This window comes from Podarcis cretensis (genome assembly GCF_951804945.1).
Source record: "Podarcis cretensis genome assembly, chromosome: 7".
Classification (NCBI taxonomy): domain Eukaryota; kingdom Metazoa; phylum Chordata; class Lepidosauria; order Squamata; family Lacertidae; genus Podarcis; species Podarcis cretensis.
This window is the reverse complement of record NC_137176.1, coordinates 66,730,878-66,758,047: the sequence shown is the minus strand read 5'-3', so window position 1 is coordinate 66,758,047 and position 27,170 is coordinate 66,730,878. Positions and strand designations below refer to the sequence as shown.

General features: G+C 42.1%; 1 protein-coding gene across 5 annotated transcripts in view; it reads right to left on the bottom strand.

Moving 5' to 3' along the window:
* SLC26A7 (solute carrier family 26 member 7) overlaps positions 1-27,170 on the bottom strand; it is an 88,237-nt gene that overhangs the window by 18,691 nt on the left and 42,376 nt on the right. For all 5 annotated transcript variants that reach the window (XM_079983102.1, XM_079983099.1, XM_079983100.1 and 2 more), the window contains 10 exons: positions 24,139-24,303; positions 15,669-15,821; positions 14,313-14,395; positions 12,568-12,715; positions 10,663-10,776; positions 7,848-7,925; positions 7,005-7,100; positions 3,276-3,382; positions 2,219-2,285; positions 1,254-1,394 (listed from right to left, as the gene is read on the bottom strand). In XM_079983102.1, the coding sequence (XP_079839228.1) occupies positions 1,254-1,394; positions 2,219-2,285; positions 3,276-3,382; positions 7,005-7,100; positions 7,848-7,925; positions 10,663-10,776; positions 12,568-12,715; positions 14,313-14,395; positions 15,669-15,821; positions 24,139-24,303 (1,152 nt within the window). The remainder of the gene's footprint in view (positions 1-1,253; positions 1,395-2,218; positions 2,286-3,275; positions 3,383-7,004; positions 7,101-7,847; positions 7,926-10,662; positions 10,777-12,567; positions 12,716-14,312; positions 14,396-15,668; positions 15,822-24,138; positions 24,304-27,170) is intronic.

Genomic DNA, 27,170 nt, shown 5'->3' with positions numbered 1-27,170 from the left:
CCCTAAGAACACTGCCGGTTACGTCTCATGTGTTTACTGAGTATGCTTTACGTGACCATAGGCTTGTTTGTTGTTGTTTTGCTTTGATCATCCATGCACAGTCAGCATTCATGGTTAAGCAGCCATGCCACTAAAGGGATGCTCTGAAGATCAAGACAAAGTGGCCACTATTAATAATCCTGAAATTTGCTGCTGCATATTTGCTGTAAGGTTCCTCCATCCAGCCATAAAGGAATGGATTGTCAACTTTGATGGTCAGTAGCAAGGTAAGTGCTTTCCCCCCCCCCCCAGTCAGAGCACACCAAAGCCCCTCTCAGGTGGGTGTCATTGTTGGCCAGTGCTCCCCCAGCAAAATGAACATTTCAAGTCAAAACAGAAGCTGGCCAGCGTGTGAGAGTCTACACTTTTATTTAGATCTATGACTCCACCTGGCTACAAGCTGCTACATGGTGGAGCCAAGTCCTCCTTCCTTTTCCTCAACCCGTCTCCTGTGTAGCTACAGCAGGCTTTAAGCTTTCCAGCCAGGCCTCTACTGTTGCAGACATACATGTTGGTGTGAGGGCCCTTCCGACCTGCCCTAGCCACCTACCTGAAACTAAGAGAACAAGGCGGGGAGGGAGGCACATTTATTTGACCTGTACCAGAACCAGGGGAGACTCCCACACCAGTTAGGGAGACAGCCTGCCATAGTTTTTAGACCTCCGTGGATGGTGAATGCAGCTGTTGTCAGAAGTGGCATTTGTTCAGGGCTCCCCTTAGTCACCCAGTGACTTACTGTGACAACTTTGTGATGAGTTCTGGAACCAATTTTTCTAGGGGGAAAAGTGCCAAGCAAGATCCACAGATCCTGTTTCCCAGTTAAGAAATTTATGTCTCAAGCAACAAAAGGTTTTATTCTGCTTATTTTAATTCTTTTGACTAGATTTGCCAGAGACCAAACCTGACAGCTCAGTAATAGAGAAAGCACATCCTTGTATAAAGCCTATGAAGAGCCACTGACAGTCAATGTAGACTGCTGCGTTAGATGTGCCAACAGTCTTACTGGGGATAAAGCAGCTATCTTTGTTCTAAAGTGTGTTTTCTACCCCTGAGGCATTTCCTCTTGGCAACAACACAAAGTGCAATCACCATGCTTTGAATCTGCAGTACAGTTTGAATTTCCTCTTTGCAATACGAGCGGGTGGAATGAAAATGTGAACCAAAAGTACAGAAAAACACAAGCAACCCTCTCTCCGTGAAGAAACATGCCTTACCTTGTTCATATCTTCAGGTAGCTGCTGTGCACACGTGCTTTCCTTCTGGATTATTTTTAATATGTCCATGTGAAACTTCTTAGCATTCAGAAAGACAATTGGGTTATTCACCGAGACAATTTTTACTGGTTGTAAGGACTCCTTTGAATTAAAATTAAAAACAGTTTAGCAAATATAGTAATGCTTGTTAACCAGCAGACATAGCATTCTTTACAATAGACTAATGGAGCTGAGAGTTGCAAACTCTATAAAGGCCATTTGAGTTCTAAGAACTTCCTGCTCAATGCAATGCAAGAGCCTCTAGTAAAATACCTTGGCCAAGAGAAAGCCGACCACATACCGCCCCACAAGCAGTGTGCAGAAGTTTCTCCTCATGTTTAAGTGAACTCTGCTTTCCTGCAATTTTCCGCCTTTTGGTTCTCGTTCTGCCCGCTGAAGCAATATCTTCTTCATGGCAGTCCTTCAGATATCTGAAGACAGCCATGCCTCCCCTTAACCGTTTCTTCAGGTGAAACATACTTAGCTCTTTCAACCACTCCTCAAAAGACTTGGTTTCCAGGCTCCTCTGCAAAATCAGGTGGCACCAGGAGTCATCCCTCAGGCTGAGCCTTCTAGTAGGCCCCACAGCGGACAGGAAATAAATGTATGGAAACTGAGAAGTCTGAAATGTCTCCCAACGTTTTTTAATGCCACTTAAAGCATTCTGCACCCTGGACTCCTGAATGCCAAGATGATGCCAGGTTCTCGTTAGGTTGTGTGCAACAGGAATAAGATCAGGTCCCTCCTGCTACACCCCTCCCCTGCTGCTATAGGTATAAGCAGTTTCCACATACACTCTGAGGAAGGTGAAATGGACACATGTCCAGCAAGGACAAAGCACAGAGGAGGAGGAAGAGGGCAGGGATTTCCCCATGCTGAAATATAACTCCCTTTGAATGAAGAGAGAATAAGAAGACTAGGCTTACAGAATCTGCTTCTGTTTTGAATCTGCATTCCACTTCTTTCATATGTTTCAGGCTTAGAGTCGTTGCTCTATAACAGATATGTGAAAGCAGCATATATAAGAGTGCACACTGTGACTGAAAATGCCAAACAAGCTTTTGAAAAGTGAACATTTTCCAGGTGGTATCTGGTTATTCACATGTTCCAGATTCTGCAAATTACTTACTTCATACATTGGACAACCTGTGTTTGTTGATGGGTGCTAAAATAGAAAGGGTTCTATAGCTACTTGCTCTCCTACTTTTAAAAAAAGTCAGGCTCAATCAGTGGCATAGTGTGAGGGGGCCCGGGGGGGCATGGCCCCAGGTGCACATTTTTGAGCCTTGGCAGCTGAGGCGCGGCAGCAAGCAGGTTGGTCTAGTGGTCAGGTGGATGGAGGCAGCAGGCGAGCAGCCTGTTGGAGGTGGGTTCTGTTCACTCTCCACATGGACTCCACACATGCCCTCCCCCTGTGTGAGCCCCCACCCCAGCTGCCCAGTTCACTGGGGGGGGTGCAACACTTGCCCCGCCCCAGGTGATGGCAACCCTTGCTACACCACTGGGCTCAATAGTTAAATTAACAGGATTCGTTCACCTATATGTAGACAAACAAAAAAGACATTGGACAGTTTTTCCAGACACATTTGCAAGGCAGCAAAAATGAGCAGAAGACAGGAATTAACCCATCCCCAACTACCAACTGGCTCCTGCTAACAACATCCTCAGATCCCATATTCATTTTACAATGGAAACACAGGATTGGGAATCCCGTTTTCCCCTTACATCATGCTTATTTTAATCCTGAAATTGGTTGCATAATCATAGCCTATACTCTGAGCATTCTGTGACATGGGCTAGGAATTTGAACCTTCAACAGACTACAATTCCCATGATTCCTGGGAGGTAGGAATGACAGCTGAACTGGCATATAACCTATGTAAGTTTGCAATGTATTTTTGCCCTAAATGCAATAGAATGATATATTTCACTGTTGTGGATACAAAATTCTTTGCCTCTGAGAACACTGTAGGAATGTCTCACCTTGGGAAACGGAAAACCACTATAAGTATTGTGCAGACTACGCCGTACAGCAATCCCACATTAGCAGCAAAACAAATTGTAAATATGTAAGTGCTAACCCATATACTCTGTAAGGAAAAGAAGAGAAGACAAAAAGGAATTAGTTATACAAACTTAGCAAAAAAAAGTGTGTGGGAAGAAAGGTTATTAACCCTTTCCCTGCAAGCTGATTTTTGTCCAAAATATCCCTTCCCCATAGGGATCATCCTATAATATTTTTCTTCTTTGGGATAAATAAGTACACATTTATTGTAGCAGCACTGGTCACACTACTGGGAGCCAGCATAGGCTTTTCCTAGGCCCTGGTCAAAGGACTAGAGAAACATTCAGAACCAATATGACCACAGCAGTGGCAGGACAAGGGGGGAAAGAGAAAAAGAAAGAAAATCAGTACCATGGACAGTTACAGATTTATCCTACCACATGTAGTGGTGTTGTGCTTCCTGTATAACAAAAGTCATGCTTCTTGTATGATACAATAGAAGTCAAGCAATGCACACCTGTGATTACATTTTGATAGTCCAAGAAACCATGACTAATAAATGGTTGGATTTGGTACACAATATAGCCTAAAAGATCTCAAGCCCTGACAACGAGCCTAGTGAGCTATTTTACATGTTGCTGTTTACAGAGGCTGTTGTAGCATTGTGAGAGATCTGTGTATTTAAGTGCACTGGTGCAGTGTATGGAGATCATCATCAGTGGGAGTGACTTTTAAAAGATATAAAACACTTATCAAGATGGTGACACTAGATGGTAGGACTCCAAGCCTGCGGATCTGTATCACACACACTTTTAAAGAGAAGTGTTATATTTTATTGATCACGTTTCTTTCTTAACATGCCTACAAGGATCACAGAGAAGTATATAAGAGGTTCCCCATTTTATTCTTACCAAAAAAAAAGCCTTTGATGTAGGTTATGCTAAGAGATAGTGACTGATCTGAGGTAACCCAGAAAGTTTCATGGTTGAAACTCAGTTGCTGCTTTGTCCCATGCTGTAACCAAAGGATTTCTGCAAAAATCTACAATCTGTAGCAGAGCAATCACTCTCAAGTCTATACACACTATACACATATAATCCAAAACATAGTAATTTTATATTCAGCTTCAGTGCTAGCACTGAAATCTCATAACATTCTGATATCTCATTGACTTCTACTGGTTTGAACCAGAATACTGACGTATGGAGGGGGCAAGGGGGAGAATGATTGCAAAAGGTTTCCTTTTACAAAATTTGATATTAAAATCTGTTCATCTTTGCATTTGTGTAAAAAGATCTGGCTGCTTCTTAATTTTACTGAATGTCGTTCTCTTCCTTATTATTTCTAAGCATGGTCCAATGCTGAAGTTTTGCTCCTCAAAAAAAGTAAGATTTATAGTGCAAATTGAGAAGAGAACGAGTAAAATATTAAACCCAAACCAGCAAAATGCATATGTATGTACAGGGAAGAAAACAGAAAGGGGGGGCAGGATTCAGGACTGGGGAGTTGTTTTGTAAGAAGATGGATGAAAAGGTCTTTTTCATCTCTATCATGTTGGTTGTAAAGAAAGCCAAAATGATGGAAAATTATCCCCCGATGACTAATTGGTACCTGGCTGAAGCAATTTGATTACGGTATTTCAAGTTCCTTCCATAGTGGTTGTGTTGCTACATAAATCATACCACAATTCACATCCCTTAGAACAAATTAGCCAAACTGAAATTACAATCTCGTCTGGAATGAAATGGTTTCTTTGTAATAGCATTGAAGCACACAGCCTGGGAAAACTGCTAGCTCAGCACTTGCTTTTGAAAACGATGACTCTGAATTCCAAGGAGAAGGCAAGGGGGAAAGAAAGAAAAGGGCAGGATAATGCTTTATACAAATCTTGAAGAGCAGGAAACAAAGGTAGGAGGTGAGAGGAATACTTTGGATCCAAGGAGAATTTTACCACCCAGACAAAGAAGATCTTCTCTAAACAATGAGTGTGAACTCCAAAACATTTCTGGGAGAGCACTGTTCTCAAACCAAACCCCTAATCCTAAGATATCAATGATATCACTTGCGTCAAAGTGCCCATCTAGCTGCAGCAACTACGGGCTTGATAGCTGCTACAGCCAGCCAAAGAGCTTCCCACCTGCCTGCCTTCTTAGGGTCTATACTTCCTCTTATCCCATGCTGAGAAAGCAAGGATCTGAGCAGTTTTCTGCTTGTCCCGTGCTCTCTAGGCATGGGTCTGAGCGGTTTTCCATTTGCCCTGCCACTTTCCCTTGGAAAACCCACTCTTCACCCCAGAATTGGAGTGAACATCAATCCATGGGAAACCCAACTGAGGTTTGCTCCGATTCAGCAGTAAAGAATGGGTTTTCCCAGGGGGGAGCAGTCCCAATGGGCAACAAGACCTGCTATCCCTCACAGCAGTGTCTTTCTGTTGCTGTAGAAGAAAAGTAAGCAAGTAGAGGTGGCAATAGCAGTGGCTGTAATAAGGCTCTCCAGACACCATAGCAACTATTACAGGCAAGTAGAGGTTTCTCAACACACAAGGGCTAAACCGCAAGCTACTTAGAACTGACGTATTTGCTTCTACATAATAAGATTTGGCATGTGACAAAGAATCATATGTAACTGTTTCTATTTCCTGAATTCATTCTTGTTCTATTGATGTTCCACTGAGAGTCCTATGGAGTTTTAAACATCCAACCTAGAATGCAATTGTAAGTATAAAACCAATATTTATTTCAAGAAGGCTCCTCCTTTGGCAATGGGACATCTTCACTTCAATCATAATACAAGGCACTAATGCCTGGGAAAGGCTGGCCAAGACAACCATATCCCCACCTGTCAGTTACCCTTTCAGAGGTTTGTTATGGCTCTCTGTCAGAACTCTTGTTAATAAGGACGTCAATAGGCCACCCTGACACAGAGTGAAGCAGGTTTTCTTTTTATCTTCCAGCTTTTAAAGGAAAATCATAGAAGAAGAAGAAGAAGAAGAAGAAGAAGAAGAAGAAGAAGAAGAAGAAGAAGAAGAGTTTGGATTTGATATCCCGCCTTTCACTCCCTTTAAGGAGTCTCAAAGCGGCTAACATTCTCCTTTCCCTTCCTCCCCCACAACAAACACTCTGTGAGGTGAGTGGGGCTGAGAGACTTCAGAGAAGTGTGACTGGCCCAAGGTCACCCAGCAGCTGCATGTGGAGGAGCGGAGACTCGAACCTGGTTCCCCAGATTACGAGACTACCGCTCTTAACCACTACACCACACTGGCTAGACAGGAACAAAGTTCGGTAAAGACATTACAGAATATACAAAGAGTACTTTGGCAAAGTATTTTTATAAAGACAAGTAAGGCAACTAATAGAAATCAACACATCATCAGCTTGTCAAATAACACATTTAACCATCACCCAACTTAATTATTTGTTCTAGGACCTTTTCTGGTCCTAGAACATCAAATGAGAAGGTGGATTCTTGAGAGCACATGGCAGAAGAGAAAGGTGCTTTGTTAGCAGGAAAAAAAGGGTAAGGGAAAGAAACAGTGGCAAAACTTTAATTCATATGTAAAAGAATGGACCTTCCTCTCAGTAAATTCCTACACAGTTGGCTGAGGGACAGCAAGAAAAGGGAAGACTTGGTAGTGAAGGCATTTAGGACATTATCCCATACATTGAAAGGCCTGGAGGAGGGGAATCCTTAGATTCAATTTCACTTACCCAGTCTATTTTATCCACATTCCAATACTTTTTTAAGTCACGGAACTGCACCAGCATCCCCTTCAGCCCCACCACAATGATACTTGCTAGAACACACTGCAATGAAAGAATCCTTTGTCAGAAAGTGAATTCAGCATTCCCCCCCCCCCCCCAAACATGCAGGGAAATAGATTTCGGCAAGTTAATTGGCAAATTCCCAGGAAGCCTGAAGACACCTCTTCACTACAGTTATCAACACCTCCAAATATAAATAATGCCAAAGAGAAAATATCTTACATGTGCCTTTTGTGGATTCTGAAATTGCAATGCACTATACATTTGGGTGGCAACTAGAAGGATAAATTCAAAGAGTCTTTGAAATACCAGGCATTTTTTAAATCCAAAAAATAATAACCAGGGACAAGAACAGGCTGTGAGTGAATATGCCACTTTCATTTCTTCAGACAGTAGAAAGGCCTCTTTCCTTGAGTGGAGAATAAGGGTTTTCCCCCTTACTCATGGGAAGAAGAGGGTAAATTATCCCCTAGCACTGGTGCTAGAAGCCCTGGCTCCAGTCCTATGACCTAGTGCAAAATTATACCCTAGGTGAAAAGATTCAAAACTTCTGCAATAAGTTCCATCGAAAACAGGCAACCCAGTTCATATCCAAGCAAAACAGAAAGAAAGACTCCCCACTCCCTATTTGTTCTTGGCACATGAAACTGGTGTGTTCTCTCCCTTCTATGAGAGCATTAATAATCATGGAATCATAATGAAAGGCGGTGCAGTCATTTTCAGAAAGAATAGTTTAGTCTATGAAAATCATATGATCGCAAATAATAGTAATTAAAAAAAGAACTGTACCATGGGCAGCCAGTATAGCATTGGTCCTACTGCATAGATGACCACAAGCACCAATATGCAAGATATTAGGCAAGCAACCTAAAAACAATGGGAAAGGAGAAGCATAAATAATCACATTATTCAAATTCTAAAGCATGTCTAAAATGAAATGAAAGTGCTTGGTTTGCCGAAGTTGCTGAGCATAACAAAACACTGCAGACACATAAAAATTCTAGGAGCCAGGAAAGGGGATTTTGGCTCTCACATGGTTATCCTTAGCCCACCTAAAGAACAAATACATGTATCAAATACCAATATACACAATATACAAAAGGGGGGGTTACTGTTTGATCCCAAATATGCAGGCAGAAACCACTGAGCTTCTGGAAAATGTACTTTTGTGCCTGTATTTATTACACAATGGTTGCAAACCAAAGAAATTCATCCACACCCAAGTCACACTGATTTCTATGAAATTTAGGGTGGGACTACGTGTCATCCACATACCTGTTGGTTGGCAGCTTTCCCTAGGGGGGAACTGTGGCAATGAAGTGGTAACTGGGGAAATGTTTAGGCACTCTGTTCCACCACTTGTCTCCTCCCAAGTTTCTCTCAAACCTGATTGCTTTATTTATCCCAACTTTCCTCTAAGGATCTCAGAGTGGCATACATGGCTGGCTTCTCTTCACAACAATCCTATGAAACCAGTTTGGCTGAGAGCAACTGGCAGAAGGTCACCCAGTCACTGGGAATTTGAACACAAGGCTCCAGCATCCAACAGTGGAGAACAAGCAAGCAAGCATGGATTGCTGGCTCTTTCTGAATCTTTTGCATTTCATTATGAAAGTTGCCCATTGCAGTTTTTTCCCCCATTCTACATGGAGGGATCTCTAAGAAGCCTTTATTTTGTCCTCAGGGATCTAATACTGCAATTACACATTACAAAAGATGGAGGACTGACACTAAAAACAGCAGTGCTCCCAACTCTCCATCTCAATCTCTTCCTTTTCTTGCATATAAATGAGAATGTGTGACACCACACCTCTAGTTTTTGCACTAATAAAGCGGCACAAGTGCAGAAAAACTTGGAACATGGTACCATTGTGTCATTCATTCCGTTTTACTGCACAACGGGAGGAAGAGAAGGAGAAGAGGTGCAGAGAAGCTACTTTCAGCAATAGCCACACATCTCTCATAAGACGTTGTTCCAGTCTAATGGAGAATTGCCGCAGGATTTGTTTGAGTGGAGACCAATTTGTGGGGAGTGATTGGATCTGTTTCTTAGCCATACCACGACCTGCATGATTTTTAAATATTCTCTATTTTGTACATATTACTCTTCTGATTGGACCTGTGATTCTTCTTGGGTGGGAACTTTTTTTGTCTGTATTTGTTGCTTTGCTTTGCTTATTTTATGTCAGTCTGATGACCAGACTTGGCTTGAGATAGGAATGTAATAGATCAGTTTTGTTTCCCAAAATGAAGGACTGTTTGGTTTGTCAGGGACTTTTGTGTGTGTGTTTAATGTCTGTGTCTAGTCTCTAAAATCACTATTGTCATTTGCTTTTGTCTCCGTTGATATTTTCTATGGATAGCTCCAGCGGCTGATCATACACCCTTACGTATCAAAGCATTCACTGGTCGGTACAAATGGGTAAGAGTTTTGGTTTGGTTTTCTTTGGCCTTCATCAAGAGAAGGAAGACATCAGCTGCTTGGGTCTAGAGATACTTTCCAAATGAGCACAGACAGTGTCTCAGGAAAGGGCAAGTACTATTTCCCTTCCCCCACGGAACATGACAACCTCACTTCAGAAACTTCCAGTTTGGTAGTGTGGGCATGCTGTTTTATCACCTTTTACTGCTGTTTGAAGGGATCACAGCACTTATTCCACACATGTTCTAACTGAATGGCTACTTTTTGCATTTCATTTTCGTCCGATGTCACTCCTTACAAATCCCATTATCCCCTATGTATCATACACCTGCAACTGAAGATTACACCATGCATCTGATCAAACGGACTCAAGTCCACAAAAGCTTATTCCACAATAAAAATGGTTAGGGTTTCAAAGCACCACACGACTTCTTGTGGACTGTAGGCAGAGACAATCAATACAATTGGAGGCAGGCTCTTACTGCCCAGCAGTTATTAGTCTGATTTTCTTAAGGTGAAACCAACACTCTGACTGTTAACCTTAATGTTATATTTATATCTTTGCTAGGTATTGTAAGATAGTTTAAACATTACTGTGTTTTCCATTGGGAAATGTAGAAAAGAACATGTGCTAAAGGTAAGATGAAGATCCCAGGTTCATCTGCTGGCATCTTCACTAAGAGGGTCAAAGGCAGAAGAGCTGGGAGAGACTTTTTGCCAGGAGACCTGCTGCTGGTTAGGATAGGGCAGCCTTCCCCAGCCTGGTATCCCATAAACTCCCATCAGCCCACACCAGCACAGCCAATGATAAGAGATTATAGGAGTTGCAGTACAAAATATCTGGAGGCCATCAGGTAAGGGAAGGCTAGATAGCCCTATTGACCTAGACAGTCCATTGCATCAGTTCAGTGTAGGCAGCTCTTAATATATTTTCATTCTGGGATCATTGCCCCTGTATTTGATTGGTCGGTATTACTTTTCTGAAGCATCTTAGGAGAGTTAAGCTCGCTTCCTTTCCCTTTTCTTCTGCCAATGTAGCAGGCACCTGTGCCTACAACATTCCCTTGAATGGTTATGAAGGATCTCACACCTCATTTTCAGCATTAATTACACTGCAGTGCAGGAGATGCGAGTACAACGGCCAATATTTCTATTCTGCCCTGACAACACAAATAGAGTTACCTGTGTTTTTGCTCCAGTGCTGAATAGGAGAGCAGTACGGCCCATGGCTGCTGCACTGGGTATGCAGAAGAAAAAGGATGGGATCACGTTGCTGAGGCCGTGAGCCAAGAACTCCTGGAAAGTTTTTGGGGGAAAGAGCATAAGAACCAAAGTAGAGTCCTGCTAGATTGGATCATCTCAACAAGCATCCTGTATCCCAACAGTGGCCCACCATATGCTTCTGTGAAGCCCACCAGCAGGGATTAAAGGCAACAGCCCTTGGCAAGTGGTATTCCACCAGCTATATTGGAGGTTCCATATAGCTGTGTTGGCTAATAGCTAATGATAGGGCTGCCCTTCATGAATTTCTTTGTCTAATCCCCTTTTAAAGCTGTGTAAACCAGTGGCCTTCACTGGGGCCATGCTTAACTGGCATCTCATTCCTACAATTACTGTGGGCTACCAGGAAGGGACAGCAGCTGATAGGTTGGTGTAGTGCAAACATACCAGTGGGAAAGCCAGATTGGACTCACCGGTTGGCTTGCACTGCACCAGCCTCACGGCCACCGCACCTTTCTCTGTCTCTCTCCTGGCAAGCCACAGCAACAGTGGGGATGGGAGGTCAGATGAGCCCTGACACCCTGCCAGCTGCTACTGTGATTTACGCAAGTTAATCATGCATTGTGTGAATAAATTGTTTTGCCTGTTCTAAGCTCACTGCCCATCAGTCTCACTGGGTGACCTACCCAAGCTCAAGTGTTGCAGAAGAAGGAGAAAAAAGAAATGCTCTCTATCCACTGTCTTCTATCCACTACTACTAAGACAAAAGAACTCCAGAAGCAGCCCTATCCCCCAGGCCTGGATATTATCTGACCCATTTCCAAATTTGGTCTTGTGGGCTCAGTGGGTAGAGCATGAGACTCTTAATCTTAGGGTCATAGGAGCAGCTGACAAATTTGAGGTGGGGGTTGCTTTCCAAAACCAGAATCTGTGTAACTATCCAGTGTAAAGTGAGGAAGTCTGTTCTCTTGTTCAGTGGTGGAAGATCTAAATGGAAAAGCCCACACGTGCTCAGATTGTAAGCGAATTTGCTTAAACCTGTTTGCAAGCTACTTTTCGCTATGCAAATGGCTTTGAGAACATTTTGCCAAAAGCTGGAAAACATTCTAAATCAATAAACAATGCCATGCAATAATTTTACAAATCCTTCCCCTCCCTCCCATTGTCTGCATACCCTTATTGTTTCTTCGCTGGTAGTTTAGAGGTTCCCTTGGGATACCAAACAAATGCAAGAGTGATCAATAGCCCTTTAATATAATATTGTAAATTCGCATGACTTTGGAGCTGAAGGTCTTGAGAATGGACATTGGCCTATCTCCGTGGCCTACAGGAAGCACAACAGTTTATCCAGAGTGGGTAGAGATGGCAGGAGGGACATGGTAAGGTGTAAAGCAGTGGTTCTCAACCTTGGGTCACCAGATGTTTTTGGCCTACAACTCCCATCATCACTAGCTAACAGGACCAGTGGTCAGGGGTGATGGGAGTTGTAGGCCAAAAACATCTGGGGACCCAAGGTTGAGAAAGGCTGGTATAAAGTCACTAGCTGTGTGGAAATGAGGTCATCACTACAGCAGGGTTTATAGGCTTCTTGGCATGCCTAGCATAACCCAAGAACCTAGACTGAAAAAAAATGTCATAGTTTGAACCAACTTTCTCAATTATTCCGAAGTCTTTTTGCAAATTAATCAAAGGACTCTCACTTGCTTTTGGAGAATTTCAACCAGCTCTAGCAGAATCATGGCAGTAAAATTGCACCCTTAAGACTAATTGTAAGACCACGATAAGCATGTCATGATCCTGGTAGGTTTCTACTTGGAGCATGTTCACCAAAACTTCATCAGCAGAAAACAGTGTACAAACATTTACCTGGTTATCATCCACAGAGTAGTTGAACTTCTTAGCAGAGGCCTGGGCGAGGGCTAGTGAAGCTACATAGCCAACCAATGCCACTCCAAATGCCTCTGTGATGACTTCAGGGAGGATATTCATGGGTGGAGACCTTGGCAGTGGTATGCTGTAAAAGTAAGGACAATCCTATGTGGTGGAGGGTGTTATGCATTAGAAGACAAATGTGCCAGTATCAGATCAAAACTGTGAATTGAAAAGTTCCCATTAATTCAGGGTAGGCACAGAAATCTCAATTCTGATGGAATTTCCTCATTTTATAGCCACAACATCACAGTCTATTCCAGCTTTTCAACTTTAAGTTTAGTTTGAGAAGGGTCACTTTTAGGAAGGATTTGCATTCTTCGGTGCTACAAAGTCTGCCAAATACCAAAATGTGCTGTCTGGCCTGCTGTTATTTAACAAAGCTGCACTGATGTACTGAAATGATACATATTGGAGGTCTTTACCTCAGATAGCTTATCAAAGCTTCTTCTCAGTATCTCTACATTTCACATAAATACAACCTGTGCATTTCTTCCAGAGGAAAAAAGGTGCCTGTACTCACTATGAAGTTGTTTCAGTAAGTGTCACACTTTTAACCAGTGCTTTTATTCTAGAAAAAATGGTGCCAGTGCTGCAGGCCCTTGAGTACCCTTGGAAAACAAGCACTAATGCCAACCAGCTGTAGCCCTTATTCAGAGGGTTAGCAAAAATCTCAAACATGTGAGCAGGAGGAGGTATCATGGCCACTATTCTGGATCTCCACACATGGCCAATTTGTTTGTGAACAGATATGCATATGCAAATTGTATGTGTATAGGTTGCCTCCTTGGTAGGATTCTCAAATCACATGGTATGAGCTTAAGTTCATACAACTTAAATACTTAACCTCTGATTTCAAAGGAGTGGCTGCTTACGGAGGTTGATGCTAGGACCACAGACACCCTTCCCCTCTTTAAATCCACAAGTTTAGTATTTTCAGATTCCGATCATCTGAAAAATGACTACATGTAGTCCCACAAGCCCAGGCATAAAAAGAGGCTGGCCATTCAGTTTGTAAAAACCAGTCAACATAAAAATAGATGTGTCAATTTAGTCTTCAGTAGCAGCTTTAGAAAGAAATAGAGGACAAAATCAGACAATAAAGGACTTGTGGTTCTTATTCTACAAAATAAAGCAGCATTCATATTCATCAGAAGAACTGGACCTACATTACCTACACAGTGTTCTCAGTCTGCTAGCAAGTGGATGAGTTTAATGTTGTGCAACACAGGACTCCAATATAACAGTTGCGCTAGCAGAAGCTTGTTGCGCAACAGATTCCATAACCTGTTGTGCAAAAAAGTTACCAGCAACCTGCTTGTGCATTCTCTTATGCAGCTATGTTCCACTGGTGCAAAACATTTCACCAGCAAAACAAGAGTATAGTGCTAAGGGATTTTAACTTGGCACTTTGTTGGATACGACCCACAGATCCCCAGTATCTGATGTCTGGTTCTATATAGGTTCCCTATTCAGTAAATCAGCCTTCTGAAAACCAACTTCGTTCTTATCATCCTTATTAAGGCAGAATTCATGGTTTCATTTTCATTTTTCAGCTGCTGACCATTTTATTGCACAGGATGAGGGTATGCAAACAAAGATTTTAAAATGCAAAAATCCAAAACACACTGAATATACATATTTATGTATCAATACATACAAGCATATAAAGATCACGTTACCCTTCTGGAATGTGTCCCACAACTTCCATGCCATAGCTGTGCTTCATATCAGCATAGTAGCAGGCAGCAGAGGTAGCAACTATCTATTGGTCAAGCAACAACAAAGACTTAGAGGAGGAAGGCAATAAACACTTCACACTTTTTAAAGAAATCTTTATGTTTCTTTTGGCACAGGGCTCACTACTTCAGAGAACAATATGAGTGGAATCAATGGAATAGAAGCAATATTGTTAAGTTACAGAGATGAGACCATTGGGTCAGCTTCTTCTCAGATGGGGATTGCCTAGGTTCACGTATAGTTGGGTTTACATGATAGCATATAGCTACACAGAAGCTATGTGAATATTGGCTCTTCTACACACCCTCAATTTATCTATGGTTATTACATTGAATTAACAGTTGAGAAGCATGGAATGTATTGAAAAGGAAGGGGATGCAATTTCCCTACATTAAGAGAGTATGTGTTCCCACACATCTCAGGTGTATTGAAATGAAGGTGAGGAGCACCCTTCAAACATACCTCTCTATCCTCCATCTAGATAAGTAAGAAGATTATCAGCATCCAAGGACACATTTCAGTCGGGCAACGGCATTTGGGGTGCAAAGCAGAGCCAGTAAGGGTGTGGCCTGGGGAGAGCTCCAAGGGCAGATGGAGAGGCCTGGAGTGCCCAACTTGGCCCCCAGGCTGGGGGTTCCTCACCCCTGCCCTATATGTTTTCATCTGGCACATGTACACATCCAGATTCAGAGTCCTAAGTGTGTACTCCTATGCACACAAGGCATTTATGTGTCTATAAGCAGACTCTATTGATACAGAAATACCCAATCAGCTCACATTAAGGTGTGCTAATGAGGCTTCATCCATTGAGATCAATTGGGGGGGTTGGGGAGGTTGAGATCTTGAATCAAGCTCCCACACCTGTAAGGCTTCTTTGCATCAGAGCCACAGTATGCATTTACAAAGCACAATCCCAGAATTCTTTACTATAAAGACAGTAGGCCAATATACCGTACCTCATTACTACACCATTTTGAAAAACAGCTGGGCATTACAAAAACTAAACATCATAGCTGAGACACCAGAAGCTTGCATGGCTACAATTAATGAGCCCAAACAATGTTTTTAAACCTCACAACTGAAGCCAGTCTGTTGCCATTTTCCTTTGTGCGGTATTTGTTTGATATTATACTTCTATCAAACTTTTCCGAGAAACAGTACATCTGAATTTATCTAAACTGGTCACACCATTATCTAAATGGCAAAACCATAAATATTTGCCCTGCATTGCATTAACAATGAGCACCACCGGCTGCAGCAGATTAAGTAGTGCAAAACAGTCTTGTGTTTATACTTACCAAAACCAAATCAATAGGAAGAACCACCTTGATTTTCCCTTTAAACTTTTCGTTCAGTTCTTTAACAAGAACGAGAATCACAATGCTCATAACAGAGAGCAGCAAAGCTTCCAACTGAATGGACTTGATGTTTTCAAAGATGTAGGCATAAATCTATAGTGGAAAGAAAATCAGAAGGTCAGTTGAATATCAAGGGTGTAAGTGCTCAAAGAAGCAGGTCCACAGTTTTGGAACTTATTACTGAATACAGTGGATTGTATCTAGACATGCCTTTCAGCAAACGCAAGAGCTGCTTCCATGATATATATTCCATTTATATTCCAGGAGAATATAAACTAGTTCTTTTCTGAACTCAAAAGTCACCATCAGAACATTTATATCTGCTGTTTTCTTACACAAAATGATAACAAAAAATGTTGACTATGTACATGCAAAAAGTTACAGAGCAAGTTATGATCCCACTGTCCTGGAAAGCCACAATGCCACAACTAAGGTCATCATGACCTAGTCTAGATTATTTCACTGGCGGACATTTGTCACTAAAACAGGGATGCAGCTTTTCCATGCTTCATCTAAGATTGCGGGGTGCACATTTTGTACATGAGTCAGACATTTGGAAGGATGGGCAATGAAACCACAACCTTGACCCACATGTTGTCCTTATATAATCAAACAATGAAGATGTTATACTAGAGGGCTTGGGATTTGGCAACTAGAAAGCCATGCCTATCCAGAAATGTGCGTTGAAGACAGCATGTGGCTTTGGCTCAGCGCCCCACCAGGAGCCAAGACTGACTAGGACAAAAGACAGAAACTTGGAATGCCATGACAGGATGTCAGCACAGTCATCAGCACAGGCTCAGAAGCTACCCAAAGCCAGATCCAAAGAGCAGCCAGCAAGCAAAATGAAGAGCTGGACTAAATCCCACCATCAACTATTTAAATATGACATACACAAAGACTTGCAAGTTTTATTTCAAACATCTGTCTTTTGTTGAACATAGGCTGTGTTTGCCAACCCATTCTGATACACTATGCTGTTAAGGCTTTATGAAGGTATTCTGAAATAACAGGAATTGATTCGGGAACTCGCAGACAGTCATTTTTGTGGATCATCACACTACCCAGTTTGGTTTTGTTAGCCATGGATTACCATGACCCATTTTGCTGTGGTGTGCTACTTGTTTTCCCATAGCAACACACATGGAGCCCAAACTACTTGTCTGAAGGGCCTAGTCAGGGGCATACCCAGGGATTGGCCAGGTTGGCCCCTGCCAAGGGCAAAGGCCCAGGGAGACACAAAAATCGTGCCTCTCCACTCTGGCTCCAGGTGGCTAGGAGCTTGCCTGCCCATCAGCAGGCTCCCTGGTACACTCCCCTGTTGCTCTGGCCAGCCACATCTCTTTGCCAAGGGTGCAAGGGAAGGACAGGGGGCACAAGGGAGCTTAGGTACATCTCTGGGCCTAGTAGAACCTTGTGTCCTCCAGATGTTGTTGAACAACAGCTCCCATCACCTTTGAGTCAGCATGGTGGAACAGTATTTGTACCACCAAACATTCATGCTACATAGTAGCATTTTTCTGAGATATACTTTTCACTTCACTGCCAGTTTATTACTGGCTTAACTGGCTGTGGCAAATCTACACCCAAGGCACAGTTCAAGAAGTTCTCCCGAACTGTACTCAGAACTCTATGGAACTGATAAATGTTACATTCCATATCTCTAGAAGGACCAATGGGATTAGATAGATAGGAAAGAATGGATATAATATGCACTGCTATAATATTAATAGTCTTGCATTTTAGTAGATGTTTATCAGACAATGAACACTAGGAATTACCAACTCAATCACTTAATCTAGCATACCATGTATTAAAGGTGCAGGCTCTGAAAGAAATTTCAGGGGCTCAATGAAACCAACCTCAAAAACTCTTCCCTAATTCAGATTTTGATCCAAGCTGGAGTAGACTGCTCCCCTCCCAAGCACTCTCCTCCATCCCCAGCCTCTCTTCAAGCACACTACCCTACTCTGGGATCTCGTGGATCAAAGCTGCTGCGCTCAGTCCCTCTGGGGGGATGTAAAGAGGCTACAGGGGGAAATTTGGGGATTGAGGTGAGGAGTGCATGTGGGGTGGAATCTGCCCTTGGTGTGAGCCCCATCAACTTCTCCCCATGGGACCTCTCCATTAGGGTTTACTGGGGTTGGTTGAAGATATCATAAGGGCAAAGTAGGGTTGGGAGAGGCCAAGTCTCACATTCTTAAACCAATTTCAGTTTCCAAACAGTTCTCACATAAGAGTGTGTTTGAATCATTTTATTTTAAGGTTTCAAGAGTATCAGGGTAGCCAAATGGCCAATTCTCATGAGCCTTTAATCCACTTTCATTTACAGGAGTATAAAAAAATATTGGGTGACACAAGTTATATGCACATCTAAGTGAAAGGCTGCCAAAAAGCTCTGATGGACTTTTGAGATAGAACATACATTTTAAGAACCTCAATCTACCAAGATTTCTTGGAAAACGTGAATACAATTTTCTGATTAAAGTTTTCCCAAAAGACGTGCACCTTCATCCAGTGACTCCATGGCACCCATGAGGTTTTCTGGTGTCATGGAACTCTTCGCAAGCTGCATCCTCTTTGGTGATAAGACAGGGATGGCACAGAAAGAACACTCTCGGGCAGAAAATGGGACTCCCATCCACTACTGACATATAAACTTGAGAAAGTACATTGGATTGCCAGATTGCAGCCATATAATGCAATGGTGCAAAGGACAGACGTGCTGATACATCAGTAAGTTAATAGGTCAGCAAGTATAACTGTAAAGGTAAACGATTAAGGCTAGAGTTCCAAACAGGCACAGCTATTAAAATACACAAATTAGTCAAAATACTAGAGTATGCTCTAGGATCAATCCAATTTTACAGGCAAGAAGTCTCTATTAAACTGCTGAAAAGTGCTTCTCTCCAACAATTGGCTGCCAAATGCAACACAAATTGGGAATAAAGTTGCTTTACAAAAACAATTCAAATCTAATACCTGGACCATTTAGTTAGGAAACTTGTTCATAAAAATTAAGAGACCCAGATTCTAAACAAGAACATTTAGTTTTGCTTTCTTATTTTCTCTCTTTTTCAGAAAACTTACCACATGGCATTCCAACCCTCAGGTGGCATCTTGCCACCCCTTGTTCTGAAAAGTAGGTTTGGAAGCCGGAGGGTTTATTTTTAATACTCTATTTGCTGCATTCTTCAAGGATACGCAGGGAGCTGAGTACAGTTTGAGGTAGCCAGTTTGAAAAATACATGTGGCATGATCCTTCCATGTGTAGGTGAAACACCAACACACGAAGGGATCGCCAGAAGGAATAACAGAGCCCTATATATACATGGGCACTCAGAACACCAGGCCATTGTGGGAATATGCTGAACTTCATCAAGGAATACGAGCTCCAAACTTTAATGGAGTGGAGGAAGTGAGCTAAATGAGATGGGGGGAATGCACGGGGGTGGGGAGGAATGGGGATGGGAGAAGAAACTAGCCATCTTGTAACTCTGCAGTACCATAGGTACATGGATGGTAGAGGAAGAAATCTAAGAGGCTGTCATATACCAAGCCAACTACTGTATTTGGGATCTTCAGGCTGTTTGTTTCCTTACTGCAAGTTGTACAAGGGAGTTGCGGGGGGGGGGGGAGTCCCTGAAATGTAATAGTTATACAAAAGAGCAAGTATTTTACCAGGCACAATTGATTGTGCTAGGGTGAAAAATGCTATAGCTGCCAAAATTCCAATTCTACACCCCTGTGAAAGATACAGAACTCCCCCCTTTCCTTCCATCCTCACATAGTTATCACTTCAGGCCCATCTTGTAATGGGGAGCCAAGCAATAGCCAGCAGGAATTCCCTATCTGAGATCACACATCTACTACAAAATTCTGAGTAATAATTGACATTGTTAATAATGCCAATAAAATTAATTTTTTTAAACCCCAATACTGAAGGCAGAGTTAGTGGAGAGGAGATAGCCATGTCAGGAGCTTGTCCTATTCTAGAGTAGGACCCTGGCAGAGACACATGCCCGACTGGCATATTCTCTCCCTCCTGGTCGTTCGTTCGGGAGCTTCAAAAACTTCCTTCAGCTCAAACCTCACAGCGACCGATGCCAACAGACACCGGCAGACTTAGGGATCTGCAGAGTGTACACAGTTTGCGTAACAGTCCTCAGCAACTCAGCATTTTGGCTAATCTACTTTATTTACATATAAACGCACATGAAGCACTGCAACATGGCTCCCCCTCCCTCTAGCATCAGACAGAAAAAAGAAAAAACAAAGGACAATAGTCCCACTTCACGGAACACAGTAGTACAAACATCCTGTCTCTGTCACTTCCCACTCTGTGGAGTCAAAACATACACCATCATGTGATAGACAACAATCCCATGACTGCAATCATGGAGCAGGAATTCTAACAAGCCATACCATCAGGCAGAGTGAGGTTGCAGTCTTAGGTGGCAGATTTGGGGGGACAGGGCAATAGTGGCAGCCCTCAGCTGCTCTTCTGAAGGTGCCCACCTGTTCCCCTCTGTTGAAGAACCCCTTATTGCCCTCAGATGCTTGGAAGGAAACTGTTCTATTCTCAATGTCGAAGTAAGTGTCAACTGCTAGTTAAGTTGGCCCCTGTGCATGCAGTGCAGCTGGTCTTGTCCTCAGATAGAAAATTGCCTTGGTCTGGTGGTGTTGTGTGGGTTCTCCCAGCCTACATACTGCTCCTTTCTGCTAACTTATGAAGTACCTTAACTAGTGAGAGGGTCATACTTCAGTGGAAAAGCACATGCGTTGCTTGAGGAAGGTCTTTGTTTCAGTTCCTGGCAACTACAGGGAAGACTAGGAAATATTTCTGTCTGAAATTCCTGGAGAGATGCTGTCAATCAGCACAGATAATACTAACTTGCCATGTGGCAGCTTCTTATGTTCTCCCAGTTTCATCCAACAGTGAATGCGGCATACGATGCCCTGGGAGAGGCATCACTTGTGCAGCAGGCTAAATGTGTGGTTAGAGGAGCAGAAGGGCAGAACTTTTTGCGTGGCTCTCTACCCATGTGGGAGCAACCACAGAAGAGGTGGCAACCACACTGAGAATTTATAACAAGTCTTATATTTAGGGAAACCTTGATTGGACAAAACTCTGGCTTCATATAAATTGCAAGCTGTAACGCTTTTGTGATAATTATGTATCTCATGGGATCCTCAAAGTAGGTTGGTTCTCTCATTTGCTCATACTGAATTATGATCTCATTCTATAAAAGAAAATGTTTCATTGGCTTGTTTCCTTATGACTCTCTTACTCCACTTTATTAGCAGACTGGACTCCTGCATTGCTCCACTCACCCCTGCCCTGGGTGTCGAAGCCAAAAAAAGAGAGAACTGAGTAAGCTGAGGTTGTGAAAAAGAATATAAAACAAGGAAGAATTAGGCAACAGGCTAAACTTACAAAGGTAAACATTTTAAAAGAAAAAAACAAAACAGACCAATGAAGTGGCTGCCAAATTTGCCTTTTGCAGTGCAGTTGTGCCTGCTGAGCAGCGCACAATTACTTAATTCTATTTTTTTTCATATAAAACTACTACCATGGCAACACAAATGATCAAAGTTATTGCATGGTGATATTGGCCCCTCTCCAAAGCAACCCATGTGTGGAGACATGCACATGGATTTTTTGTCTAATTTTTAAACAGCCCCTTTAAGAGGGAGGGATCTTCTCTAATAAAAATTAAACCACCATTTTAAACAAAGATGTCAAATATAATGCTCAGTAATATGTCAGTGTGGTTTTTAAATGTTATGTTTGGAGGGGAAATGCAAGGTGCATTGACTGTTTTTGAATCTTTTTGCAAACTTAAAAAAGAATCAACTAGGATGTAGCGGTTTGCAAATTGCATTCTGACAAACTTGTTGAGGTTCCTCAGCGAGAACATCAGGAATGGTGCTTTGCTTCTCCAAATTATAGCTTGTCCATCACTACTCATTTTCTCCTGCAATGTTGGGTGTGCTATTGGTCACATTCTTGGTTCAAGTGAAGCTTCAGATGGTGTTGCGTGCAAACCGTGCGTGCAACACATAATATTCCCGTGTTGCCTGGTGGATACGTTAATGTGGAAATGACTCCCCAAATGTAAAGTATATGAAAACCATTGGATGAATGTGGAAAAATCACTATCTATCTGCAACCGTTCTAGCAAATAGCATAAGTTTGAAGAAGAAGGAAAAGAAGAGAGGAGCTGCTGTCAAATAGAGAGCCTGGGTCGATTGCTATAGATTCTCGATTTTCTATAATATAGAAAATTAGCAGATGACATAAAACAAGGAGGCTGAAAGTATTAGGAGCCAATGGCACTCACAAGAAATGTTAGAATACAGGCAAGTCTGGGTTAGAGAGATGAAGGAATGTGGGGCAATACATACCTATCATTTTTAGCATATCATGCAATCTAGGGTCCCTTGGCTGCTGCATTTAAATATCAGTATCAACCACCAGATGGCATTGCCTATTTCCTTGTAATTTATATGGAAGGAATGGTTTACAGGTGATAAAGGTTTACAGTACACTGAAGTAAGTTAATATGCAATTAATAATATTAAGAGAGAACAATGTATTAGTAAAACATTACTGGGTCTTGAGATCATGCTTTCTATGTATCTGTTTGGAGTACTAATGAAGACCATTTTAAGGCTGCAATTCTATACAGTATATTCTTACTTAGGTATAAGTGCCATTGAACTCAACATTTTTATGCTAAGATGTTTTTACCCTGCCATAGGCCACAGAATTTAACTTACTGTCAAAAGCCCAGACAAACTGGACAGACCTATCTTTTAGATAAACAAGAGTTTTATCTTTTAGAAGCTATCGATGCTGATGCCTGAAAAATTCGACAATACGATAGCCACCACAAGAAAGGCTCTCTTTCAAGCAGCTACCCACCTAACTTCCAAAAGTTGAAGCACCCAGAGAAGGGCCGTAGATGAAAATCATAACTAGAGGGTAGTTTAATATGGGAACAGCTTGTTCTCCAGATTCTCTGTCCCTGGACCAGTCAAAGTACATCAAGTGCACCACAACAGCACTTCACACTAGTCACATTACAGGTTGTGTAAGGAGGTTGGGAATTAATTGCTGAATAACCATGATATACTTGCCCCACCACCCCAGTCAGTCACAGGTAGTAAAGATGGGAAAGGACAAGAAAGAGAGGGAGATACAACTGGATTGGTTCTGAAAAGTGAAGGACAATGGAGTTTCCAGAGCCAGAGTTGCAGTTGGACTACGGGAGATTGTAGGAAAGTAACTGCATTTCAGTCTAACATACCCCACAATATTGTTTTGAGGATTAAAATGGGGTAATTGCATGCATTTATTTATAGACTGAGACACAGCAATAAAAAACTAACTTTAAAAGACCGTTTAAAAAAACAGCATTAAACAATTCTAGCACTGGGTATCATTAAATGCAGCCAAGTCCCTCATTTTCTCAGTTCAGATTGAAGCTGATTCGAACCAAAACACATCAAAATGAGGTATTTGCTAACGAAGAACAGGATAAATTCAGGACAGATATGAACTGTGACTAACATCATGTGTACACCACTTCCCAAACCAGTGGCGAGAATACACTGGATGCAATGGGACTGTGTACACAGCCTATGTCAGAAGATGTTAAAAGCTTGTGAAAGTAAAAAGATCTTTGCTTAGCACTAAAATACATGAGTATATGGACGAGGCATGAGTCCGATAGGAGGGTGTATTCCACAAACAAGGCACCACAACAACAAAGAAGGCCTCTTTCTCATCACTGCTGGCTTCATCTCAAATGCCAGGATACAGAGATGGTAGCTGTGCATGGATGGATTGATGGAGGGAGATGTAGCCTTAGGTACTCAACTCCCAAGTCACATTGAGGTTTCAAAGGTAAGCTAAGCACCAGCACTTTGAATTGTGCTTGGAAATGGACTGGGGACCAGTGGAGCTCCTTAAGCACTGGAAATATGTCTCTGGCAGCTCTGCAGGTACATTACATGCAGTCTTCAAAGGCTGCCCCACATAAAATGCATTGCAGCAGTCTAGCCTGGAGGTTATCAGAACAAGGATAACCATGGACAGGCTCTCTGCATCTGGGAAGGGTCTCAGTGGGTGAAAGGCACTTTGTGCCACAGGCGACATTGGGGCCTATGATAGCAAAGCAGATTTGATAAGGATCCCCAGACTGTGTACCTGCTGCTCCTTTGATGGGAACGACCTGCATCCAGAGTTGGATTTAGATATACATTGGATTTAGATATACAAGTTGGATATACATAGACCCAAACCCCACCAGGACACCACAGTGCCTAGGCCTGAGCCTGCATCTTGAGCGAAAATGCAAACTGTGAGCAACACGGCCAAGCCAATTTTCAAGAATTAACTTACATAAAAGAACCCCAGGGGTCCCGATATATACGGCATTTTCATTCCCAAGAGGTACTTGACTTGTGAAGTTACGACGTGCGTAGCTGCTCCCGTCGTCATTGCGCTTATCACCGGCTCCGTGAGCAAGAAGGTGGCACTGCCCAAGTGCAGCACAAACATTGCTACCTGAGAAACCAAAGATATATTAACAGCGATTACATGTGAATATGGGTACCAAGGCTAATGTAAGGAAAAGATATGCCCACCCTTTTAACATAAAAGGGACAAGATAACACCACGAGCTAATCAAACAGTTGTTGTTTTTTTAATTATGCATTGCATACCATGAATAAACTTTCGACACATGTCCACTTTCATACATTCATTATATGTTATCTCTCCCCTATCACTGGTTTACCAGGCTCTGGGTTAAGATTAGCTATAATAACAGCTGGCTCTGCCAATGTGTATTTAGTACGGTGACTTTTCTGAAGCATTGGCTCAAATGTTGTTGTTTTTCAGTTACTCCAATATATAGGCACAATAAGCTCTGCAGGGCTGGGGGGGGGGTGGGAATTAAGCCACGAAAGTCTGGCTGAAGCTACTTTTAAAAAACCATTCCATTCATACCGTTCTCTGTACAGTGTCTGACAGATTTAAAGTCACAAATGGCCAGGATTTTAGGCCCCACAGGTTTAAGTGGAAGGAGCTATGCCTCTCAACCACGTTTCTATTCCTTTGAGATGTAAGCAGACAGAACTAAACAGGCAAAATAAAGTTGTTATGTCCTCAGCTTTGTACTGACACCAAAATCTTTGACGGCTATCTGAGGGCAGTCTTCTGTTTCCCCTATTATATGCAGTTTTGTACCCATTATTTGGTTTGAGAACTGTATCACAAAATTCAAAGACTAGCTGTGTTTTGGTTTGTGTTGGTTTAAGAAGTGTGCATTGCAAACTGTCTCCTGCCCACTTCTTAATCTGTGACTCTCCTCTTATTCCAAAGCTGCTAATGTTTCTCAGGTGTCTTTGGTGAGAAACTTTGTAAAACTTTTCAGAAAATCAATGCATACAATGTCAACTGGATCACCTATATCTATCTGTTTGTTGACACTTTCAAATAACTTCCAGAGTCCTGGATACTCCTTCAGATATATAACTCCCTGCACAAAGAAAACTAAATCAGGAATATGGGTTCTAGCCAAGCCTCATTCCTGATATGCCTGTTCTCTGTATGTAACCATGCCAGTTCCCACAGGGAGTATTCCATAATGAAAACCCTCACAAGCAGTCAGGTGCAATGAAACATGGTTATTGTCTCATCTACTGTTTTGTCATAAGTAGGCTGTAGGCACTGCTAAGGAACAACCTCATATGGTGTGAAACTAAGCAGGATATTGACACCCATGTTCCCAAAACGGCTTTGTGAAATAAAGTTAAGTTGCTACCTTGACAGGGGGTTGAGCTCAGACCAGGTCCATAATGGAGCCAGAGGGCATAACTCAGGTTTTTCAGAAGGGCTCAGCAGTATGAAGTCAATAGCTCAAGGTTTTTGAGTGGAACTTTGGGCGAAAGACGTCTATTCATATAAAAGTGTGTTGCTGGAGAAAAGAAAAATGGCTAAACAGATGAAAACCACCCTTTCCTTTGTTTGTTTTTTGACCATGCCTACAAAGAAACAAGAAACAGCCATCTCTTTTCCTGAGGGAAAGGCAACTCCAACTGGAGAAGCCCTCCTAGGAGATGTGGAGTGTTGTTATGGAAACCATGAACCTATTTTCTAGCCACCATCTGGTTAGTATGGTTCAACTTGACCCACTGGGCCTCTCCAGTTTTCTATTTCCTTAGTAGGTGCACCTGTGCCCCTTTCACATACTGACAGCACCAGAGAGCAAACATGAATCCGCTGGCACTCCCAAAAAATACAATGAAGTTCAAGAACACTGTGACACTGAATCATAAAAACATCTTTGCCACAGTCACTGGTTTACTTCAATGGCCAAGGCAAGAAACCAACTCTCAAAGGCATTCCTAACTGAAACCATCACCAGGATGATACAATTTGTGCAATTTATGCAATTTATGGTAGGGACATTGATGCTGTTTTCTGATCACAGCCAGGATATCCTGAAGAATAAACACTTCCAACATCTATTATTTAGAGTATAATGGCTAACTGGATTTTCAATTTTATTGAACTGTTAGCCTGAACAACATATCCTGCTGCAAATAGCTTCAGAGAATGTATGCTGAATTAAAGACAAACTTGCTTTTACTAGCCCAGGCTTTTTGCCTTACATTGACTGTGCTGAACGTGCATTATTTTGCTTTTCTTTAACTGTGACAAAGACTTTTAAAAAACATTTCTATCTGTGTTCTTAAATTTGCTCTGCAGTTAATTACTTGTTGCGTTGCAATCTAGATAACATTTTGTATCCCAAGTCACTCAGCACCGTCAACAAACTGTTGCTCCTGACCTACTTTTACTTATTTTAGTTACAGTTTTACTATTCTAGTGACTGGAACAAAACTTGGGTCTGTTTTCAGTGTCCTGTACTGACTACAAGTCCCAGCCCATAACTTTCATCGCTGTAAAAATAATCAAAGTTTAAACATTTAAACTAGGGCTGATTTGAATGCTTCAAATACATGGATTAATGCTTTCATTTTTGTGTGTGTAACACGTAAAAAGGCAACCCATACATTTCTTCCAGAGACCGACATGTGGGCTCATGTAATTCTCTATGGGGGAGCTATGGAAGCGGTTTACACAAGAAACAGTTTCTACACTGGAAACCATCCCCTCCCCCAAATACTGCAGCTAATAGTGGAAGGAATATTCCAAATGAGAGAACAGTGCAGGTAGATCTCAAAATGCAGGATGAAATGTGTATACAAACAGACCCTCTTTGACCGAGAAGGCACAGGGACATAAAGACATGCACATTTCACTCTGCATTTTCAGATCCGAAGGTGACAGTCCTCTGTCTTTACAAGCATGCCATATTTATCAAGGAGATGCATATAACTAGATACAGTTATATACAGACTTTA